The 22,017-nt window shown below is 35.9% G+C and overlaps 1 protein-coding gene across 1 annotated transcript in view; it reads left to right on the top strand.

Annotated features, from left to right (window-relative positions):
* The first annotated feature begins 8,833 nt into the window (after positions 1-8,833).
* The window catches only part of LOC148940953 (uncharacterized), a 71,146-nt gene continuing 57,962 nt past the window's right edge, over positions 8,834-22,017 (top strand). The window contains exon 1 of the mRNA XM_089104764.1: positions 8,834-8,954. Coding sequence (XP_088960890.1) covers positions 8,883-8,954 — 72 coding nt within the window. The 5' untranslated portion in view covers positions 8,834-8,882. The remainder of the gene's footprint in view (positions 8,955-22,017) is intronic.

The following is a 22,017-nucleotide window of genomic DNA, read 5'->3' as shown; positions in this document are numbered from 1 at the left end:
AACAATTTTGCCACAGATTGATGCTTGATACAAGAAAATCGGACTGTAAATGTAGGAGATATTGAGCTTTAAGTTGAACTTGTCCCAGGGTTCCCGATTCTCCCCTAACTAATGAACAATTAGTTTCCTGAATGAGATTTCTAGCTTTATTGTAAACCTTAGAAAGTGGTTTCAACAGTGAAGTTAAAACCACTAAATAAAGTTCTCTAAAACCAGTGGTAAGTTAAAACCACTTTATTTAGTTCGCTAAAACGAACTAAATAATGTTATGTAATAATGCGATTTTAAAACGAACATGAATGATTGAAAGTAAAGCTGTGCCTCCCATCTTTCAAACAATCGAAGCGGCTTGAGCACATTGTGTTGAAGAATCTTGTCCCAAATTTCATTTCGGTCTTTACAAGGCATAGGGGTTGTTAGCCGGCCTACTGTTTTGTGGTAATTTCTGTTCGTTTTAAGTTTAACTTCGTTATTTACTGTATTTCTGCTTATTTCGGGTTTTATTTGTTTTTTTGAAGATTATTTGTTTTCGTTTACATTTGAATTACTATTTGATTCTATTTCCGCTCGTCTTATGTTTAATGTAGCTCTTTATTTTCTTTGAAAGACTTATTTTGCGGAAAAGATTTTTGTTTGCTAATTAATTAAATTAGGAGGAACAAGTACTTGATCCTGGGTTGGTCCGCAAATGCTAAAGGTTCTTTGGTAAAACTTCAGGGAATGTTGAGGGGAGTTTTAAACTGTATCACAAGATATTCTGTGCATCTAAGTTATCAAAAGGGCGTATCATCAATGTCTTAGTAGCTGCCAAGGGTGTTAACTTGAAATTTGCATGGCTACCACAGCTACTACTGCTACTGCCACTGCAACTACGTGCAACTGTGACTACGACCACTTGTGAGACTAATTGTGACTTCAATCACTTTTGGTTGTGACTACTTGCGATATCGATTGTCACTGCTTGCGACAATGGCTTCGACTGTTCCTGTTTCAACTATGATAGGCTACCTCTAACGGTTACAACTCGTGACTCCGACTGCAACTTATTGTGATTTCAACTGTGTCTGTGACTATTATTAAACAGGTAAATATAACCGTAACCTTGTGCATCATTTTCGAAACGATTATTTACTTTGACCTCCAGTGTCAAAACCTCCCAATGTTGCCACAACACGGACTCATGAATCTCAGCTGTGGAGCAACACAAACGCCACTTTCTATCAGATAGGACTTGAAAACTCTAGAGAGCCTGGCTGTTAGCTTCGAGGTTTGGTTGAGGTGTGACTTGTCCTGCTATTAAGATTGCCCAGGACAAGATTTAGGGACCTGGCTCTCTCCTCCTCCCCTAAAAAGGAAAAATCAATTCTTAAGCCTACAAACATAGCTAGGACATTAGCGTTTACTCATGACTAAGTTTCACTGAGAAATAATGTTGGTCTCGAAGTCCAGAAAGGATCAACTACAAGGTTAGCTATTAACTCTCTTGAATTTTTCTTGAGATTCAATAATTTCTTTGAGTGCATATGCTGAACAAAAGAATCTACGAGAACCCTACAAAAAGAAGATGGTATTTAGACCCTAAGAAGCGACATATAGAAAGTAGTGACGATTATTACGCCCCCCCCCCTTTCACAAAAGCTGGTCAGATACGAAGCCACAAAAGGGAATACCAGAACAATTAGCCTACTAGATATATCTTTAATGTATTCCCTCCCCCACACCAAGAATGGTAAAAAAAAAGAAACGACAGATATGTAAAAGAGCAAATTAGGGCACTCATCATTCCTCCCATTCAAGTTTGTTTGCGATCCGACAACCAGTTCTGATAAATGGCCTGAAACATTAACAGCTCCCCTCTTTATCCCCATGCAAAGATCATTGCATGCTAATTTGCATTCTCGATGGTATAATGGCAACAGCCGGGCAGAAATAATGCACGGAAATAACGCACAATTTTTAAACTTTTTACAGAAATTGAACAAGTTCATCTATGAATATTTATGCACTATACGTCTAGTACATTCAGTAAATTGAATTAAAATTTACCCCACACACAATTAATTCAATGCTTGTTAGTAAAATGGCACTTGCAAGTGAAAAAAAAAGCTTTCTTGTAGAAAATACTGGAAATAAAAAAAAAACTAGTTTTAGTTTGGAAAATGACTATTAAAATTCCTTAAATCTATCAGTTAGTCCATTAAAAACTCGAAACAGGATTTTTCATAGGAAAGTAAAGAGCGGTTTTAAAAACCTTAAATGGCCGAAAATAATCATAGGCAGCGTAATAGCGCTGCCTAAGTAAATAGCGATATAGGCACTTTTTTTCTTTCTTTTTTTTTTAGATTAGGGCACTTCGTATTGAAGGATTAGTCAGTTAATTCGATTGGAAGTTGAACGGGCTAGTGCCGTTTTTAATAGTCGAAAGTGATTGCAGGACAACTAGTCCCCCTTCCACGCCCAGCATTTCCCCAAACACATTCAATCAAATTTTCGAGATAACTATTTGGTTCAGAATAGCTAAAAGTTCCTGAAAGAATGTCTTACGGATGGCAACAACAACCCCCCAACAGCCCTAAGGGCATGTTGCCCCAACAGCCCTAAGGGCAAACCTAATATGCCACTAGGTTTATGGAAAGGGTGGTCCTGTAAACTTTAGAAGAGGCTCATTTGATGGGAAATATATAGTTTTAGTTCCTTTTAAGAGTCAAAAATGATGGAGAGCAACTAGCCTCCCTCCCTAACATCCTCTTTTCCCGAAACGTATTCAATTGGAACTTTGAGATAGCTATTTTGTTAGAAATAGTCAAAAAATAATATAACAATGTCTTTCGGGTGGACACAATCCCCCAGAGCCCATGGGCAATACTTGTAAGTTATACCCCGGGAAATTTAATGTTTCTATGGAACGGGTGGTCATATAAACTTAAAATCGGATGGAGATCATTTGATTGGAAATGGGAAGTTTCAGTGCCCTTTTTGAGAGTCAAAGTCAATGAAGGGAATCACCCCCCCCCCCTCAAGCCTATCATTCCCCAAAACATATCTGATCGAAATTTTAGGAGATCTATTTTGTTCAGCATTGTTGAAAGGTCCAGTATTATGTCTTTGAAGATGTCATCTCCCTATAATCCTCAGGACAAGGGCTGTAATTGAAGCAATTCGTTCATTATTTATAAATAGTATATGTTATGGGGAAAGAGATGCATGTCGTGCTGACTATAAGCTTAAGGAATATTGCCAATTAAAGTTAAATTACAGCTGCATTTTTTGGGGAATGTGGGTGGTTTGATATTGCCCCCTTGCGTGTAAGTCTTCGTCTCATGTTTTTCTAAGCTAGATTTTCTCCTGGGCAGCAAAATTACTCAACAATGGTGGTAACCCAATCATCGTTTGAAAAAGCAATTAAGGACTTGAAAAAACGCCTGATTTCAATTTCTAATGATCAATCTTCGATCAAACCGTACCAGGCTGGAGTGTCTTCCAAGCTCGATACGCTTATGTCCGAACTACAGTCACTTATGCAAAGCTTAGCAGATAAAGATGCTGAAATATTAGAACTACAATCTTCTATCGAAAGCCATGAAGGTGAGGGTGTGAAACTCGAAAAAAGGTTGCTTGAACTAGAAGTTAAATATCGTCAGATGAATTTAATTATTCATGGCCAGCCAAAAGAGAAATCAGGTCAATCTCTCGGCGAAAAAGTTGAGACTTTATTCAAAGAGAAATTAGATATTGAAAAAGACATTCCTCTTAAAAAGTGTGCCGCATAAAGAGTGTTAGCCCCATTACAGTTAGAAACAACAAACAAGCTGGAGTATCGCCTGTTCTTATTTTTTGTGCGAATAATTCGGACATGCAAATGCTATTGGGCAATGTAGGCAAACTTAAAGGAAGCGGTATGAGAATATGTACTGATCTGCCTCCTTCACTAAATGCCCTACATAATCAGCTTTTGGTCAAGGCACGTGATCTCAAAGCTCAGCAAGTATCCAAGTTCACGCGAGTGAAACAATCCGGTGCCAGACTATTGATACAAACTAGAAATGATGTTACTGGCCAATGGGTAACACATAACGAATGTTAATATAGGTTGCATATATCTCTATATAATGATTTGTCAGATTGATTATGTTTTTTGATTCAGTATATAGTCTATTCTGCTTAGGGATGTGAAGAACAATAAGTAAAGTGCCCTACTTAAAAAGAAGTGTATTTATCTCGTTGTCTGTGTTCTTCTTTATTTTTATTTCCTTTCTTTTTGCTCTTTTTGTTCCTATATGCTTTTTTTCCGTATTTTTTGCTTATTTCCAATTCCTTGCTCATCTATATCTGAGCTCCTAGGCCTAAATTCGTTAAAATTGGTTCAGTTTTCTTGCCGTATACCTTTTGTTGCAGAAATTCTACAAGAGCGTGCTGCCGCACTGTCAGCGTTTGAAACTTCAAAAAGATTTGACTTTTTTCCACTGCATCATCCCGGCCCGCTGCCAAGTGGAGAATACAGGTGAGTAATTATTTTTCAATTTGAATGGTGGTGGCTGTGGTGGAACTCGCGATAGGTTGAGTGAGTTGGAAGGGATACCCTTGAATTTATAAAAGATTCTTTCATGCATTGATAGAGAGGATGAAAACACTTATGATTATTTTATTAATAATTTACCCACGAACAAATACCTTTCTCCTGGAATGATTATGAGTAAACCAACAAAGAAGTGTCTGAGAACAGCATTTCTAAATTGTTGTGGACTTATGAGTAGTTTAGAAAACATTTTAGCATTACTTCCCGACCATAAGATTGATGTTTTTGGTGCATGTGAATTGTTTTAAATAAGCTATCTTCTGAGCTAGCTCATATAAATGGGTATAAGTCGGTATTTAAAAATATAATAGGTAGACAGAGAGGAGGGTTGGCTTTTTTTGTAAATGATAGTATACCTGTAAGAGAAGTGAATGATTATGATAACCTTTATGAAGAAATGTCATTTGAATTTTTTGCTATTGAGTTAGATCTAATTCCTTCGAAAGTGTTATGTTGCGCCCTATATAGGCCGCCGAGTTCGGCTGCTAAACAATTTTTAGAAAAGTCCGATGAACTTAGCTCACTGATGACCCAATGAAAATGTAAGTTAATGATGTTGGTTGACTTTAATATTGATATTAGTAATGTACATAGGGATGTGAATCAAATACTTTCGAATAATGTTGCCGTTGATTTTGTAGCGATTTGTATGTCCGTGGATTTGCTTCCAACATGCCGGAGCCCGACGAGAATCACTGAGTCGCCAGCATCGTTAATGGACAATATTTTTGCAATTTTCGAAACACTGGGTTTTAACGTCATAGTTAAAGATATTTCTGACCATTTTATGATCCTATGCGACCTTCAAACGGGCCCCTCCCCTAAACCCGTTTCTTTGGGGTCAAGAAGACTGGACGAAGCTTCGATTGATAAACTGAAAATTTTACTGTCCCAAGTCGACCGGTCTCCCTGCTTAGAATGTGACAACGTTGACAAAGCTACTGAGTACTTCATCAACCAGTTCAAAATAGTACTTAATAAGGCATGTCCTTTATCAAGCCGGCAAGCTAGGCGTTATATTAAACCAAAGAAACCATGGATTACAGCTGCAGTTCTGTCCTCTATATATACCAAAAATAACCTCTTCAGGAAACTCATGGCAGATCCTACACATGTAAATCAGGCCAAATTTCGGCAGTGCAGAAATTGTCTGACAAAGCTACTGCGACGAGCAAAGCAGTCATACTATCTTCATGAATTTCAAAATGCTGAAGGGTCCCCAAAAAGACTTGGTTGATTATTAATAAATGCCTTGGGAAAAAGAAAATGAAATCCCTTCCGGAAGAGATATTATCACCAAAAGACAAGGAAATTGTTAAAGGAAAGCAAAATGTTGATGGTGTTCTAAATGAGCACTTCGCAAATATTGGTCACGCAACATCCCTTGAGGCACCAACTCGAAGTTTACCCAATTCAGCATATTCTACTTCCATGCCGCCTCCATTGGACTGCTCTCTTTTCCTAACGCCGGTGTCAGCGGAGGAATTACTGAAAGTTACATACCAAATGAAGAATCGGTCGTCGGAAGATACGGATAGCTCGTAGACAAGCCTATTAAAACAGATAATGCTTAATGTTACAGAATTTTTGGTTCATGTTATCAACTTATGTTTTTCAATTGGACATTTCCCAACTTGCTTAAAGTCTGCACATGTTTTAGCCCTGCCTAAGGGTGATGACGTGAAAGATCCAATAAACTACATGCCAATCTTGATCCTATCTTCATTCGTTAAAGTAATTGAACGATGTCTTTACAACCACATACTGAAGTTTTTTGATAAGAGGGGATGTTTTAATGACCTTCAGTTTGGGTTTAGGAAGGGTCATAGCTCTGAACATGCGATTCTGACACTCACACAGTTTATACATGACACTTAGGATAAAAAAAAAATCCGGCACTATTTAGGATAAAAAAAAGCGTTCGATACTATTTGTCATGCAATTTTGCTTCGTAAACTGGAAAAGTATGGTATACGTGGACCTGCAAATTCTATCATTGAACTATATTTAACTGGGCGCAGTCAGTTTATGGATGGTGGAAATGCTACCCCTTCACTACTTGGTATCACTGGTCAAGTCGGCGTTCCTCAAGGGTTCATACTTCGACCTCTACTCTTTCTTATCTATGTTAACGACATCAACAGGGCACTGGAAGATCTCGAGCTAAATGTCCTATTCGCTGACGATACGGCCTGCACAGTGTCCGGTGCTGGTGAAATATCGCTTAAGAAGAATATGTTGACAGCTTTCGAGAGGATAGAAACTTGGTTTAGTGCAAATAAATTATATGTTAATATGTCAAAAAACAAGTTCATGATTTTCTTTTTTTTTAAATTCAGTTATGGTCGTTCTGCTGACTGATTCTCTTGGTAGGGTTTCCCCACGGCTTCACTTCACTTTTTTTGGTGTTTTGTTTTAGTTTGTTCTCCATTTGGCTGCTGGCTTGGAGTGATGCTTGGTAAGTCATACATTTTTTTTTTTATTTACAAATACAGTTATATATTATGTTTTTGTTGTTTTTATTTGTTATAAAGTTGCCTGGTAATACGAGCTAGACTCTCAGCTGGGCATACCCGTATTGTAGTTGTATTTAGTTTGTAAATAAAGAACCTGAACCTGTTTGAACTTAAATTTTCAAGAAGACGAAGGGAACTCAGGGGAGCCTTTCAGAGAATCTCGAGGGGAGTGTTGAACTAAGTCAAAACAATGTTGTGAGTATACGGATTTTCAAAAGGGTGTAAAACAAGAATAACTGAGTATATTAATTTGGAAAATTCTGGAAATGATAAGGGAGACAATCCAAAAGACAATATTTGTATGCTATCAGTACTAATACAACTAACACCAGTACTGCTGCCAAACTACTCTATTTATAATTTTGAGAGAAAATTTGAACTAAATTAAAAGACGATATGTGCATGCACACTATCAAATTAGCGTATCTCAGGAACTGATTTGGGTATTAAGCCGAAACTTCCAGAGAATGCTTAAAGGGGAAGATCATCTGATAAAAGGTAATATATGCATATTATTGCTTATACTACTGTTACTGCTACATTTACTATTACTGCTACTACTACAACCCGTACTACTGCATGTAAGGTTAAAAGCATTGAGATTAAAATTTCAAGACATAGATGAAGATACAGGTTATCAAAAGGAGGTATCAGAAATTTTATAGCAATGGCTAATTGTATTAAGCTGAAACTTTCAGGAATTGATGAGAGGGATGTTCTACTGATGAAAAAGCAATATATTAATACTGCTGCTGCTAGTAGTATTAGCACTATTCAATATTATTACTAGTAATATCAATACTGCTACTGTGACTATGATTACATCTTTGCCTAAGGGCATGAAGGTGAAATTTTCAAGGAATTTTGAGGGGGAGAGTGAACTGATCCACAACACACCGTCTGTATGCTGACTGTTAAAAGGGCATAATAGCAATTTCTTAAGAAGAGTTTGGTGTGTGAATTTGAAACTAACAGGGCTTGTTGTTGGGGATGTTGAACTAACTAAAGGAATATATTTGTATCATAGTGCTACTGCTTCTGCTACTACTAATACTACTATTGCTATTTGGTTAAATATTTCGATTTGTTTAAAGGTACTTTGAGAAAAGTTGCCTAACGCTAGACTATGTTTGGCGCTAATAATATTTAATTCCTTTCCCAATGCTAAAGCGTCAAGATCAAACTCTTAATTTCTTATTCTCTTTGGGCAACTCAATAGCAAAAGTTTCTACAGTGGAGGTCTGCATACTTTAAATATTTATCTAAAGGCTCTCAAATGACTGAAAGCAACATTTGAATTCCCCACTCTATTTGTTTTTCAGTTTCATGAAATATCAAATTTATGTAATTAGCTGTTACTGCTATTAAAATCAAGTCAAGTATTGTTTTAAGGTTCAGGGAAAGATTTTAGATCTTAACACACTGTAAAAAGTGCATTGTATTTATCTCTGTGAATTTAGAAATTATTTTTTTTATTTCCTTCCTTTGTTACAGTTTTCGCTGTAAAAGAATGATTTATTCTAAAAATCATTTAAGAATAGTTGAAGGATTCTCTTATTATCCACAAGCTTGCAATAGCTTTTGTAAAGCTAATTTGGTAAAGCTTTCTTTGGCGAAAGATACCTCGTTGTGGAACCGTAATAGCAGTAAGAATGTAGCCTAATATATTTAGCCTATTCTCTTTAGATGGCATTCAACATAAATCTCAGCAGCAACAAATAACCATCATCATCAAGTGAGAAAAGTAATGAAGGAAGGGCAAATTTAAATTAATAATTATCCTTTGCACCATGAAAACAAATTTATTTGCCCTTTTTGCTACCCTCCTTCTAATACATGTGATTCATATTGATGGAAAAAAGGTGTGTATCTACTCATAAAAATATTTGCTTTTAGGTAAAACTTGAGAATGTTAACTAGGCTATTTAGAATAACCTTAGAGCTTTTGCTGTGATTTAGCTTTTAAAGTGCCTATTATTTGTCTGATTAATGAGTAGCTTACTCTAGAAGTTAATCAAAATATCCTAGGTCTAGAGAAAAAAAAACTTTGGTGTGACAAAATGTAAACTAAACACCTGAATGTACTCATTAGAATATTGATACAAGAGTAAGGAATAGCAGCATCAGTTTTAGGCTTCTTAACCTGGAGGTGAGGACCAGAATTACAAAAATTATAATTCCAACAGTTTTTTAGTCAATTAAGTTAGGCTAGGCCTACTTAATAGGAGTGTAATGGGACATCCACCACATAGCTAATATGGAAGTAAAGTTCATTTATGATGCAAATGGATTTTATATTTAGATTGAGGATGCAATTCAAGGTATATATTTACACATTAGGGGGGTGGGGGTATATATTCTGTGAATATAGGCTATAGCTCTAAGAAATTCATGAATTCTTAGCAAAACAAGGAAAGAAGTGAAGATAAAGGCTCTCCCCCTGCAAAATGTGTTAACTAGGATTATTCTACATATTATGGAATAATAATTGTTTTCTTAATGTGTTTCCTTTTGTCCAGCTGGACTGCTAGGCTTAAAATACTGGTTGGCTAGTTGGCTAATTTAAAGATTTGTATATATATATATATACACTGTCAAGTTAGCCATCTGGTGGTATCCTGAATGTAATGACATAAGATAGGCTACAACAAGTTTAATATAGCCTAATAAAATAGATAGGGAGGCAGGGTAAATTTTTTGTTATTCATATTATTGACTTACAAATAAAGTAAACATACCACTCAGTGCCTTTTTTTATGCTCTTTCCAAGTATAGTGTAGACTAATAATCATTTTTATTGGAAATGAATTTTACCACCCACCCCTATATATACCAATTCAGGGTATATATTTGCACATTAGGGGGTGGGGGAAGAAAGTTTAAACTTACCTCTCATTTAGCCTACATCAGAAATAAAATTTACCCCCACCCCCCTAATGTGCAAATATATACCCTGAGTTGGTATATATAGGGGTGAGGGTAAAATTCCTTTCTGACAAAAATGATTATTACATTTGGAAAGAGCACAAACAAAGGCATCAAGTGGTACATTTACTTTATATGTAAATCAATAATATGAATAACAAATTTACCAGAGGCAGTTGCTCCTCCCTCCTTTCCAGGCCTAGAAATACAACTGGGAGAATGATAATATTTTTGGCAGAATTTAGTCCTTTGGAAGAGTACAGATGTGTTTTGGCCTGCAGCCTAGTCTATCCAAAATGGTGACCCTAAGATTAAGATACAGTTCATTTGGTAAATTTTTCAGTGTTGAACTTAAATTGTATTGGCCAGCAATATAAGGTTTAAACTAGATTAAGGAAAATTTATATAGAATACACATTCAGATTGGCTATTGAGATAATCTTACTTCATGACATGCAAGATAATTAGGCTATAATTAACCTATTTGGTAAATTTGCAGGTGGCACTACAATTTAGCTAGGATAAAAGTGAAAACATCATTTGATGCCTTTTCTTATGCTCTTTCATAATACAATAATTGCTTCTGTTGCAAATTGCATCTTGAGCCCTTAAAGAGGCCCCAAAGGTATTTTATATGAATTATGAAAGAGCATGAAAAAACAAGCATCAAATGATGTTTTTACTTTCATCCTAGATAAATTATATGGCCCACTGTAAATTTATTTTGAACTCCCCACCCCCCCTAGTGCACAAATATATACCTTGAATTGGAATATACCCTGAATTGTTGACAGCAAAGTTTCAAATCACAAAATTTAGTGCTATTTTTGTCAACAGCATTTGAAAAACTTGAAATGGTAGGAAAATGGATTGAATTGAGTTGTCTAATTAATAAGGTTTGAACTGTCATGAATAAGTATTTTTAGAATATATTACTCTTGAACAACTTATGAACAACTTGAACAACTAGTGATATGTTTTTAACCACTTTTCAATAACTTCCATAGTGTTCATAACTTTGTTGTGTGTTCAAAATTTGAAATACCTTTGGGGCCCCTTTAAGGGCTCAAGATGCAAGTTATGACAGAAGCAATTGTTGTATTATGAAGAGCATAAAAAAGGCATCAAATGACATTTTCACTTTCATCCTAGCTAAATTATAGTGCCACCTGCAAATTTACCACATATTTTGCCATGCATCTCTCTTCTTTCAACCAATGTAGAGAGAGGGGACAAAACAATATATTTGAGGTTTTTGACCCCTACAAGGCACTTTTCTAAAGATACAAACTTCTTTTTTACATATAGATAGCTTAATAGTTCACATCTCTTGGCATTTTTTTCAAAGACTTCCATCAGGTTATTTCTTAATTATACTCAAAAGTGTATAAGCGTATATTATTCTTCAAGTGTCTGAAGTTGCACCAGCCATGAGGTAACAACATAGTTAAATATAACCTAGAATTTATTTTATAAAAAATGCACCAAATACAAGAGCTTTGGCTGTTTGCCCAGTTCCTCCTGCAGAAATCAGTACAGGAAGCTTCATGATAATGTCTTGAAATTCAGTTTCTACACAATTTTGATGTCCAGGGAAGATGAATTTCCCACCAGACTTGTGCTGGTAGTTTTTTCTTGCTACTCTGCCACTTATTTCTTCAACTTCACCAACATAGTAAACAGCAGAGTTTAGCCTCTTTCTCATCATAAACCTTACAAGCACAAAGTTTCCATAAGAAAATTCTTCATCAGGCTCAACCTTACTAATGCTTCCACCATGTAAAGGCTTGTCATCTGACATATTGTTGAGCTGCATATCTGTGCCTGAAATGCTGTCTCTAGTTTTGTAAACAGTGAATAAAACCTTCAACTTTTTTAGCAAGTTTTTTTTTTAGCAAGTCTTAGCACAGTCTTGGCTTGTAGTGCTTTTTTTCCTGGTGTTTAATGAGAATGCTGCTGTAGTTTTGCACAGACCCACTTGTACCATTCTTGCATAAACCCATTTTTGCCTTTGGATATGATCTGATGCTTTCAGGAGTTAGGGGTATGGGCAAGTTTGGTGTTGACTGCTGTTGGTACATCAAGGCAGGAAATGAAGCACAAACTGAACCAGGGTGAGTATAATCTATATTGGAAGGATTCATGGCATTCTGTTTATCTGGGTCTGGGTAGTTTATTACTTCAGCTGGCAGAAAATTGGGTTCTGTGAAAACACCTAGATTTAAAAGCCAAATTTCTGCCTTCTCAAAACAAGTTGTAATGTTTTGAGGATTCACCTTTTCCGGAAAGAGATATTTGCAAAACTTTGCTATTTCATGTATTGAAATTCTCTGACCAGGGTTTAACTGCATCCAATTATCAAACAACTCCCTGATGACAAGTTTCAACAGCATATACACTAAAACATCAAGTACTAGAGACAATGGGAGGAATGGTTAGGAGGTGGATGTAATTATCTTTGCCTAGGGATACTGATTCTACTGAAATATGACTTTCATGATTGTCAAATTTGAGTAAAACAGGTTTTTTTTTGCTGGGTTTGACCTATTTCAGAAAGTATTTTATGGAACAAAAAAATGTCCAAGGTCATCCATCCACTGCAATAGGCTAAGTCAATGCATCCTGGCTGTCCATATTAATACATCCTCTCTGGACCTCTAACTCTTGGAAAAAACAAACACTGGTGGAATTTTCTGACAAGTTGCAGATACAAAGGATTACATTGTGATATTTTCTCCTGTTTCAGCCAACATGGTCTGTGCCACCTCTTTTCCTCCCTTTTTAGCAATCATGTTTGTGGCTTGCACAGCTGTGCATACTCCTGTTTTGTTGCAGTTCCAAATTTAACCAGGAGTAAAATGATACTTGCAATAGAACTCCTGAAAATTTTGAAAGAAGGCACCAATTACAAAAGCATTAAGTTCAGCAGCACAGGCCTGACTTGTATTTTCAGGGTTTTCTGATGGACAAACTGGCATTTGGCTTGATGAACCCTTTTAGCCAGTCAGAGAATCTTCAGTGTTATTGACCATTGGTGGGCTAACTTTCTTGTTCTGTGAGGAGTCAGCACATGGTTCAGCAATGAGCAGTTTTTGGGATAGCTCTGGTTTGAGCAAAATATGTCAGGATTTCCAGCAAGCATATGAAAATTCTTTACCTCTTTTCTTTGTGGTCTCTTTTATCCAGAATCTAAAACTTGCAGCATACATGCTTTACATAAAGAGTATGCAGTGGAGATTTTTGGATGAATTAGCTCAATAACTTTAGGCAAGAGGTCCAATGTACAGACTCACCCTCATGCAGTTTTGCCTTCTCCCCTACCTGTAAATTGAATCAACACCAATGAAATCAAGAAATGAGAAACACAAGAAATGTGTAATTTTGGCTTTATATTTGTACATTAGAGGGGCTAAGGGTAAAGTATAATGAAATTGTAGTCAAAATGTGCTATCTACAATTGTTCTACACATTACCTGAAATTGGAATTACTAGCAATAGGACAAAAACTGTGTCCACCAGCTTCAGTGATAATTGTTAATTATATGTGTTGTCCCAAAAAGGTGCACCACAGTTTGCTGTGCTACTCCCTGTCAACTGATGACTAGAACACATCTACACTGGTAGAGTTCTCTGCTTTTTCATTCAGGGAGTTCCACAAGCTAATAACTCTATTTGAGAAAAACTTGTTCCTTAGGTTGTGTATACTCATTTATGGAGAAGCTTTTGGGTGGTGACCTCAAGTTGTCTTTGAATTTTCTTTCAGAGGCAATGCTATGGCGTTGCCTATAGTAAAGGTTGTATGGCTCCAATGTTTTATTATTTATTTTTTTTCCTAGAGGCACTTCATATGGTTGTCATAAAAACTTCAAAGGGGGCTCATTTGATTAGAAATCAAGAGTTCTAGTGCCCTTTTTAAGGGTCAAAAGTGATTGGAAGGCAACAAACACCCCTTCCATGCCCACCATTTCCCCAAACACATGTAATCAAAGTTTTGAGATAGTCATTTTGTTTTATGTAGTCAATTTCCAGAAAGAAATTATGTTTTTGAGGAGGAAACTCCCCCACAGCTATCAGGGCAAGAGTTGAAAGCTATTCCCTGGAGGCATAAAAGCTTTTAATAGGAAGCTTTGTCGCAGAAACTTCACAATGGTCTCATTCGATTGGAAATTTAAAAGGCTGGTGCCCTTTTTAATAGTCGACAGTGATTGGAGGGCAATTAACCCCCATTCCATGCCCATTGTTTCCCCAAACACATCCAATCAAAATTTGAGATAGCCATTTTGTTCGACATAGTTGAAAGTTCTGAAAATTATACCTTTGAGCATGACAGTCCCCCCAAAGTCTTCAGAGCAAGGGTTATCAGTTATGCCCTGGGGGCATATATGGTTGTTACAGAAGGAATGGTCGTATAAACTACAGAAAGTGCTCATTTGATTAGAAATTGGAAGTTCTAGTTCACTTTTTAAGCATCAAAAGATATTTTAGGGTAACCAGTCCCCCCACCCTTTTTTCCCAAATGCATCCAATAAAAAATTTGAGATAGCTATTTTGTTAAAAAATAGTTCAAAGATCATATAACTCTGGTGTCAACATAACCCCCCAGGGCCCTGGGGCAGGCGTTATAAGTTATACCCGTATAAAATTCAAAGAGTGCTCATTTGATTGGAATTTGAAAGTTCTAGTTTAAATTTTAATAGTCAAAAGAGACTGGAGGGCACCTAGCCCCCCCCCCCGCCATGCTCTTTTTTTCTCAAACACATCTAATAAGAACTTTGAGATAGCCATATTTTTCAAAATAGCTCAAAGACCATATAGCGAAAACTCCGGGGTCGATAAAGCCCCCCCCCCCAGGGCCCGAAGGAAGGCATTGTAAGTTATGCCCTGGGGGAATATATGGTTCTTATGGAAGGGATGCTTCTAAAAAGTTCAGAGAGGACTCATTTGATTAGAAATTGAAAGTTCTAGTTCAGTTTTTGAGAGTCAAAATAGATTGGAGGGCAACTAGCCCTCCTCCCACGCCCCTTTTTTCCCAAATACATCTGATATAAATTTTGAGATAGCCATTAAGTTAAAAAATTTTAAAAATTCAGATAACAAAAACTCAGGTGTCAACACAACCCCCAAGGGCCTGGGGGCAGGCATTGTAAGTTGTGCCCTGGGATATATATATAGTTCTTATGAAAGGGATGCTTGTATGAACTTCAAAAAGGGCTGATTTGGTTGGAAATTGAAAGTTCGAGCTCACTTTTTAATAGTCAAAAGAGATCTGAGGGCAACTAGCCCCCCCCCCAACGCATTCTTTTTCCAAACCCATCTGATGAATATTTTGAGATAAACATTTTGTTAAAACAAATAGTTTAAAGGTTGGAAAAGAAAAACTCCAGCCCCATGCCCTTTTTCCCCAAACCCATCCACTACAAATTTTGAGATAGCCAGTTTTGTAAAAATTGTTCAAAAATTAGATAACAAAAACTCCAGTGTAAACACAACCCCCCAGGGCCCAGGGGGTAGACATTGTAAGTGTTGTCCTGGGGGCGTGTATGGTTCTTATGAATGGGATGCTTATATAAACTTCAGAGAAGGCTCATTTGATTGGAAGTTGAAAGTTCTAGTTCACTTTTTAAGAGTCAAAAGATATCGGAGGGCCCCTAGCCGCCCCCCCCCCCCCCCCGCACACACACGCACACCCTTTTCCCCAAGCCTATCCAATAAATTTTTTAAAATAACCATTTCATTAAAAATAATTCAAAGGTCAGATAAGAAAAACTCCTGTGTCAATGCAACCCCCCATGGCATGGAGACAGGCATTGTAAGTAATGTTCTGGGGGTATATATTGTTTTTATGGAAGGGATGCTTGTATAAACTTCAGAGAGGGTTCATTTGATTGGAAATTGAAAGTTCTTATTCACTTTTAAGAGTCAAAAGAGATTGGAGGGCAACTAGCCCCCCCCCTCCATACCCAAAATGCATAAGTTTAATTTTGAAATAAGGAATTTTTTAAAACTTGACTTTTTTCAATAAAAAACAAACAAAAATTAATTTAAAAAAAAAAATTTCCAAAAAATAAGTTTTTCAAGGAAAGGTAAAGGCCATTTTAAACTTAAGCTCAGCCAATACAAATACCTGTTAAAATTCAAACTCAAAACAACCAGAAATTACTATTAAAGAATTAATGAAACCCAAAACAAACAGAAATTAAATAAACAATCATAGGAAAAAACATACAACAAGTAATAATATAAATGAATAAATAGATCCTAAAGCAAGTAATGCTGAGATTGAATGTGAAGATCAAGCTTAAAACAAAAAAAAATATTTTGCTATTGAAGTATAAATGGAACTTAAAACAAACAGAAATTAAATAAACAATCAATGCAAACAAACATACAATAGATATTAATGTAAAGGTATAAATAGATCTTAAAACGAGTGAATCTTAAATTGAATATGCAAATCAAGCTTGAAACAAATAAGAATCACTACAAACATTGCTACAAGCTATTGTCCCCCTTCTCTCAATGTAAAAGTCTAAAACCTACTGCATCATTGGCGCTTTGTCAGTGTTCTAGTTCTGCCTCAGAGCTGATAAAATAAAAAAGTTTTTTTCTACTGAAAGTAAGGAGCAACATTAAAACTTAGAACTAACAGAAGTTTTTACATTTATGAGGTAAGAAAGTTTTTTAAGAACTTTTAAAAAAGGTTCTGATTCTAATTACATTGCCCCTGTGTTTCAGCAATTGTTTTTAAACAATTTGGACAAAAGGCCCATCCCTTGTTTTTTTTTTTTTATTTAATTTGTTTTTCAAATAAATACAGGAAATCTGCCCTCCTCCATTGAAAATCTCCACCACTAAAATTCCAGCATAGAAAGTTCCTCCCATGTAAAGCTGTTCCACCAGGAGATTACCCCCAGACAAATTCATTCTCACTGCAAATTCTCCCCCCCCCACCTCTAGAAAATTTCTTGCTTACATTTCTGCTTTAAAAATGCTCCTTAGCATACTTACATTTGAAGAAAGACTAATTTTTATTTAATTTCTGATCCAATTTAAGGTCATGGGGGAATTGCCCCAAACTGGACAATATTTCCTGAAAATCCTCCCCCCTCCTACCCCATTGAAAGTTTCTTGTGCAGAAAGTTTCCCTATGGAGAATTTCTTGTTGTGATAATTCCTCCATAGAGATTTTTTCCAGTGGGAAATCCCCCAGAGAATTCCAACTCTGCTCAAAATTTCCCTGGACATTTACCCCAAAGCATCTCCATGTATTAAACAGGGTCACCAACAAGAAAGTAAGACAAATAGAAAAAATTTCATATACCATTTTTAGCAATTCTGCCCTGTGTAAAATTCCATCCCAATGAGATATCTCCACATGGAGAATCCATCCCCAGGACCCCCTCCCCCAGAAAAATTTTGGTTTACAGCCTTTCCTCTGGTGGTTCTGGGGGCTCATGTAATCTCCAAAGACATAGTTCTTGTGCCTTTCAACTAAATCGAACCAAATGGCTGTCTCAAAATTTTATCTGACAACTTTTTGGAAAAAGAGGCCATGGGAGGAGGGCTAGTTGCCCTCCAATGTTTGGTCCCTTAAAAAGTACCCTGGAACTTTTAATTTCCATTTGGATGAGCACTCTTACATTATTCTAGGATCATTGATTCAATATGTTCACCCCTGGAAAAAAAATTAACATGCATCCTTGATCTTTCTTCTGGCAAAAGATACAGAATTCACATTTTGGTAGATAGGAGCTTGGAACCTCCATGGTAGAGTTCTCTGATATGCTCAAACTGATGGCGTGGTTTTCTTTAAGATCCTTTAATTTTTTGGGGCTGTTTCCCATCTGTTTAGAAAATCCAGCAAATTTTCTTGGGCTTGTAGCCTTTGATGGGTAATGCTAAACTTGTATATTTGGAATCATCATAATAAGTTGATTCTTTTGCTATATATATTGGTCAAAATTTCATTCTTTAGAGTTTTTAGTTACTATTGAGCTGTGTTGCTCCCTACTTGCAGTTTGTTACCATGAACTGTTTGAAATACAAAGAGGTATTAGTTTTATGTCTCTTCAAGACATAATTCATAGGAATACTTATAATGTCAACAATTACTAAGGTACCATACTGTTCTTTGGTAATGAAAGCCTTGATAGGATTAGCATTATTTTGGGTGTTGCAAAGTAGGGTGACACCCCTAATATTTTCAACATTATCGCTTGTGAATCTTCTATTAGTGATATCAAGGTAAACAAATAGAATACAAAATATCTAGCATTTCAGTTGTATTTGTATTTTTTTCTTTTTTTCAAATATAAGTGTTCTTTTACTTTCATAATTGAAAAAGAATATTAGTTTGTAGAACTAAAGGAGACATATCTCTGACAGTATTGTTATATTTTGTACTATGCTATACTTTACTGATCATGAGAGCAGTGGCTATTGGTTTTTCTCTCTCATGGAAAGGCAGATTTAAGAAATTATCAATACCCAAGTACATAAATTCCTAATGTTTAGCTTCTTGTGGTGTAGTGATTAATGATCCCAAGCTGACTATTATGCTGCAAATTACAAGAAAAAAGACCAACAAGTATTGCCACCTTAAGTTTTAAATTCAGAAAACTGACAACAACAATTTGAATCAATTTCTGGTCAGCCAGTCTTGTTATCTGGCCAGTCTAGTATATCCTAATCACTTAAGATTTGACTGAAACTTCAAATCTGCATTGCATACAGTATAGGGCTATATTCAGACCACAGTAGACAGAATATACCAGTAAGCTTATTGCAGATCATTTCTGGTCTTCATGAACAAAAAGCTCCTCCCACTTATTTCTGCATTAGCTTGTTTCTGCATTAGCTTGTTTCTGCATTAGCTTTATTTCCGTTTGTTTCAATGCACTTTGATGGAAACAGTCAGAAACAGACTAACCTGCATTCCCGCAAATCTGACTTCGCCTATGTTTATATCTGCCAAAACGTTCTCCAGAGCACTTGCACCCTGGTCCGGGTTTTTATAATGGGTGAGATAGAGAATGATCATACTGGATAATATATGAACTGTGATTCAGACATTATGCAATTTTGATGGTAGTGGTTATTCTGTTAGGAATGAATATTTAATGACCAATCAAATGGCATGTCTGCCTTGTAGCTTGATAATTAATCACTTCCAAGAAATTTCCTGTAACATCCATTGTAAACAAATTTTCACACTTCCAAAATCTATGCTCATCACTTAGCTTTTTTGATCTGTGAGCTTCATGTTTGGAAACTTCACTAAGGAACTTGAAGGTTTTCTTACAAACATGATGCCTTTTGTTCTCATTACTTGTCCAGTTCATGGAAGATGGATTGCAGCTTTCACCAGATTCTTTCTTCTCTAATCAACAAGTCTAGTGTAGGCAATCAAGATCTGCATCCTGAAGCTAAAACTATTTGCCCATCATCCTTCTGGATTAAGTTGACAGTTTCCCAATCTTTGATAATGCAATTGATGGAAGTTGGTGGGCTCAGCAACTGGATTGTTAGCCTTCTTCTTTGGGTAGGCTGTCATCAGGTGATTTCCTGGATATTTCCCTTTTATTTGTCCTAGGCATTTAAAACTTAATTCTTCTATTTCTTCTGTGTAACCTTTAATGGCAATCCATATAGATACAACAATTTTCCAGTATAAGATTTTTGACCCTAGAACTTAAAAAAACTAAAAAACAACATATGTGCAAAGTTTGTCTGAGGTTTTGTATATATAATGGAATGAGATGCAACAAAATCTGAGTCATCTCCAGATTTTACAAAAAAGCTATATCTGAAAGTATTCGTACATCATTTTGTTGCCAGGGGTATCTATAACAGTACATGCTAGCATGACAATTATGTCCCAGCCCTCCTGTACCCCTCCCTCAATGCCTGGATATATACAAACCTATTATTATACAAAAGTTTGATAGTATATGCCAGTATGAACCAGTTTTGATGAAGATTAAATGCAAATAGTAATGCAAACTAACAGAAGTAGCTAGTGAAAATTTAGTGTATTCTTCTAAAATTTCATCTTAGTTTTCTGGCAAGTTTGGTGCAAGATAATGTTTCTGAACTAAGAACTATAATAACAGAATTGTAGTCCCATTCTTATTTGTCTTTAAAACTTTTCAGTTGCAGTTGGTGCTACCATAACAGTCTCTTCTGCCAAGTAATGCCTGGAAATAGACTCAGGCTATATACAAAAGGTTGATGTTTTTTTTTCAAATTTACATTATGAACTAACTGTTGGTGAGAAGTAAATGCATTGTCTAAACATTATGGGGAAGGGGTTAGGATGCAATTGTCAATATAGCACATATTATATTTGAAAGACTATTGAATAGTGAATTGAATGGTATTACTCTTTTGTTGTCACAGTTTTTAGTTCAGAAAAGGAATATTCTTCTTCGCTTCTTCTATTTAACAGCAGGCAGGCTTTTCAGTAATACTATTTAGCCCTTTTCCTTTTGCTTCACTCTGTGGGCTACAGAGCTACTGGCTTGATTGCCATTTATTTATTAGATAATTTCAGATATCTTTCAGTGGATTTTTCGACTCTAAGAGTTCAATTATGAGATGATAGATGTCGATTTCTATGCTCTGTGTGCAGCTATAGTTGGCTAGGCTCTTGGCTGATAGTGAGATTTTGTGGAGTTTTAAGCATTTTAACAGTTTACAAAGCAAGGTATGTTGTGCAGACATCAGCATATTACATTCAAATAGGCAATGGTCAATTGTTTCATTATTCATATTACAATGCCTGCAAAGAGGGGACAAGGGAATTGAACCACTTGAATTAGAAAACTTATACAAGAATGCAAGAAAATTTAGTCCATTTGTTCCAGAACGAATTCTATGATAAGTTTTAGAAAGATACTTATTGGGAAAGGGGGAAAGGATAGGATTAATCTTATTAAAATTAATATCTGATAGCCTCCATTGGTAAATATCTCTAATTGGGATTGGTTTCCCACTTGGCTGGTCAATATTTATAGCATATTAGTGCTATTTTATCAACCTGATGATTACCACTTATACCAGAGTGGCTAGGAATATACTGAAAATAAGTTCTTATGCCACTTGAAGCAAGATTATCTATAATACTGAGACATTGATAAGTGTCAATGTCCAACTTATACCAAGGAGCTGAGGCCAGCAACTCAAGGCTTGATAAAGAGTTGGAATATACAATAATATTATTTGAATTTGCAATCAAAGGTTGGTTTTCCTTAAGGTGTTCTAATGCCATGATTATGGCATTTAACTCAGCAGACATTATAGGTAAATTATTATATAATCTCTCGCCCATTGCAATTTTCAGGTGAGGAAGGAAAGCACCACTTGCTACCTTCTCATTCATTTTTGACCCATCAACAAATATTTGGAAGTGGTTTTTATAGGTAATTGTATTAAGTTCAGCAAATTTTTGCTGAAAAAAAGCAATGGGGGTTAAATCTTTATTCCACTTTGAGAAATCAGTATTTATTATGGGAATTGATCAATTCCATGGAGGGGATTGGGGGAAAGTGGGTGCAATAGACTTTGCTGGTACGGGGAACTTCTTCTGAAAATTGGTATACTCATCTGCAATGCCTCTATACATGGCTGGATTTTTTAACCAATTATGTAGGGTGTATGAGCTATTTGATTCAATTTTTGTAAGATGTTTTGTGAAGAAAAAGCTACGTCTCTCCCTTTTTGTTGTTAATCCACTCTCCATAAGCAGAAATTTGGTGCTTATGGGTTTCCTAAGACCAAATATGAGATGTATTATATCATTTTGTGTTGTTTCAATTACACATGTACCATAGACGATGATCCCATAGTCAATATGGGGTCTTAAATGTGATTTATAAAACTGGAGTAAGGTCTTCTCATTACATCCCCAGGGTGTGGAAAGAAGTCTTTTTAGTATATTTGTTTTTTTATAGAATTTTTTTAGTGTGTTTGAAATGTGGAGGTGGAAATTAAGTTTTTGGT

The sequence above is a fragment of the Artemia sp. Qi Xiang Cuo genome, chromosome 19 (assembly GCF_049724085.1).
Source record: "Artemia sp. Qi Xiang Cuo chromosome 19, ASM4972408v1, whole genome shotgun sequence".
NCBI lineage: Eukaryota > Metazoa > Arthropoda > Branchiopoda > Anostraca > Artemiidae > Artemia > Artemia sp. Qi Xiang Cuo.
The sequence above is the reverse complement of the archived record's forward strand: the minus strand, read 5'-3'. Positions and strand labels throughout refer to the sequence as shown.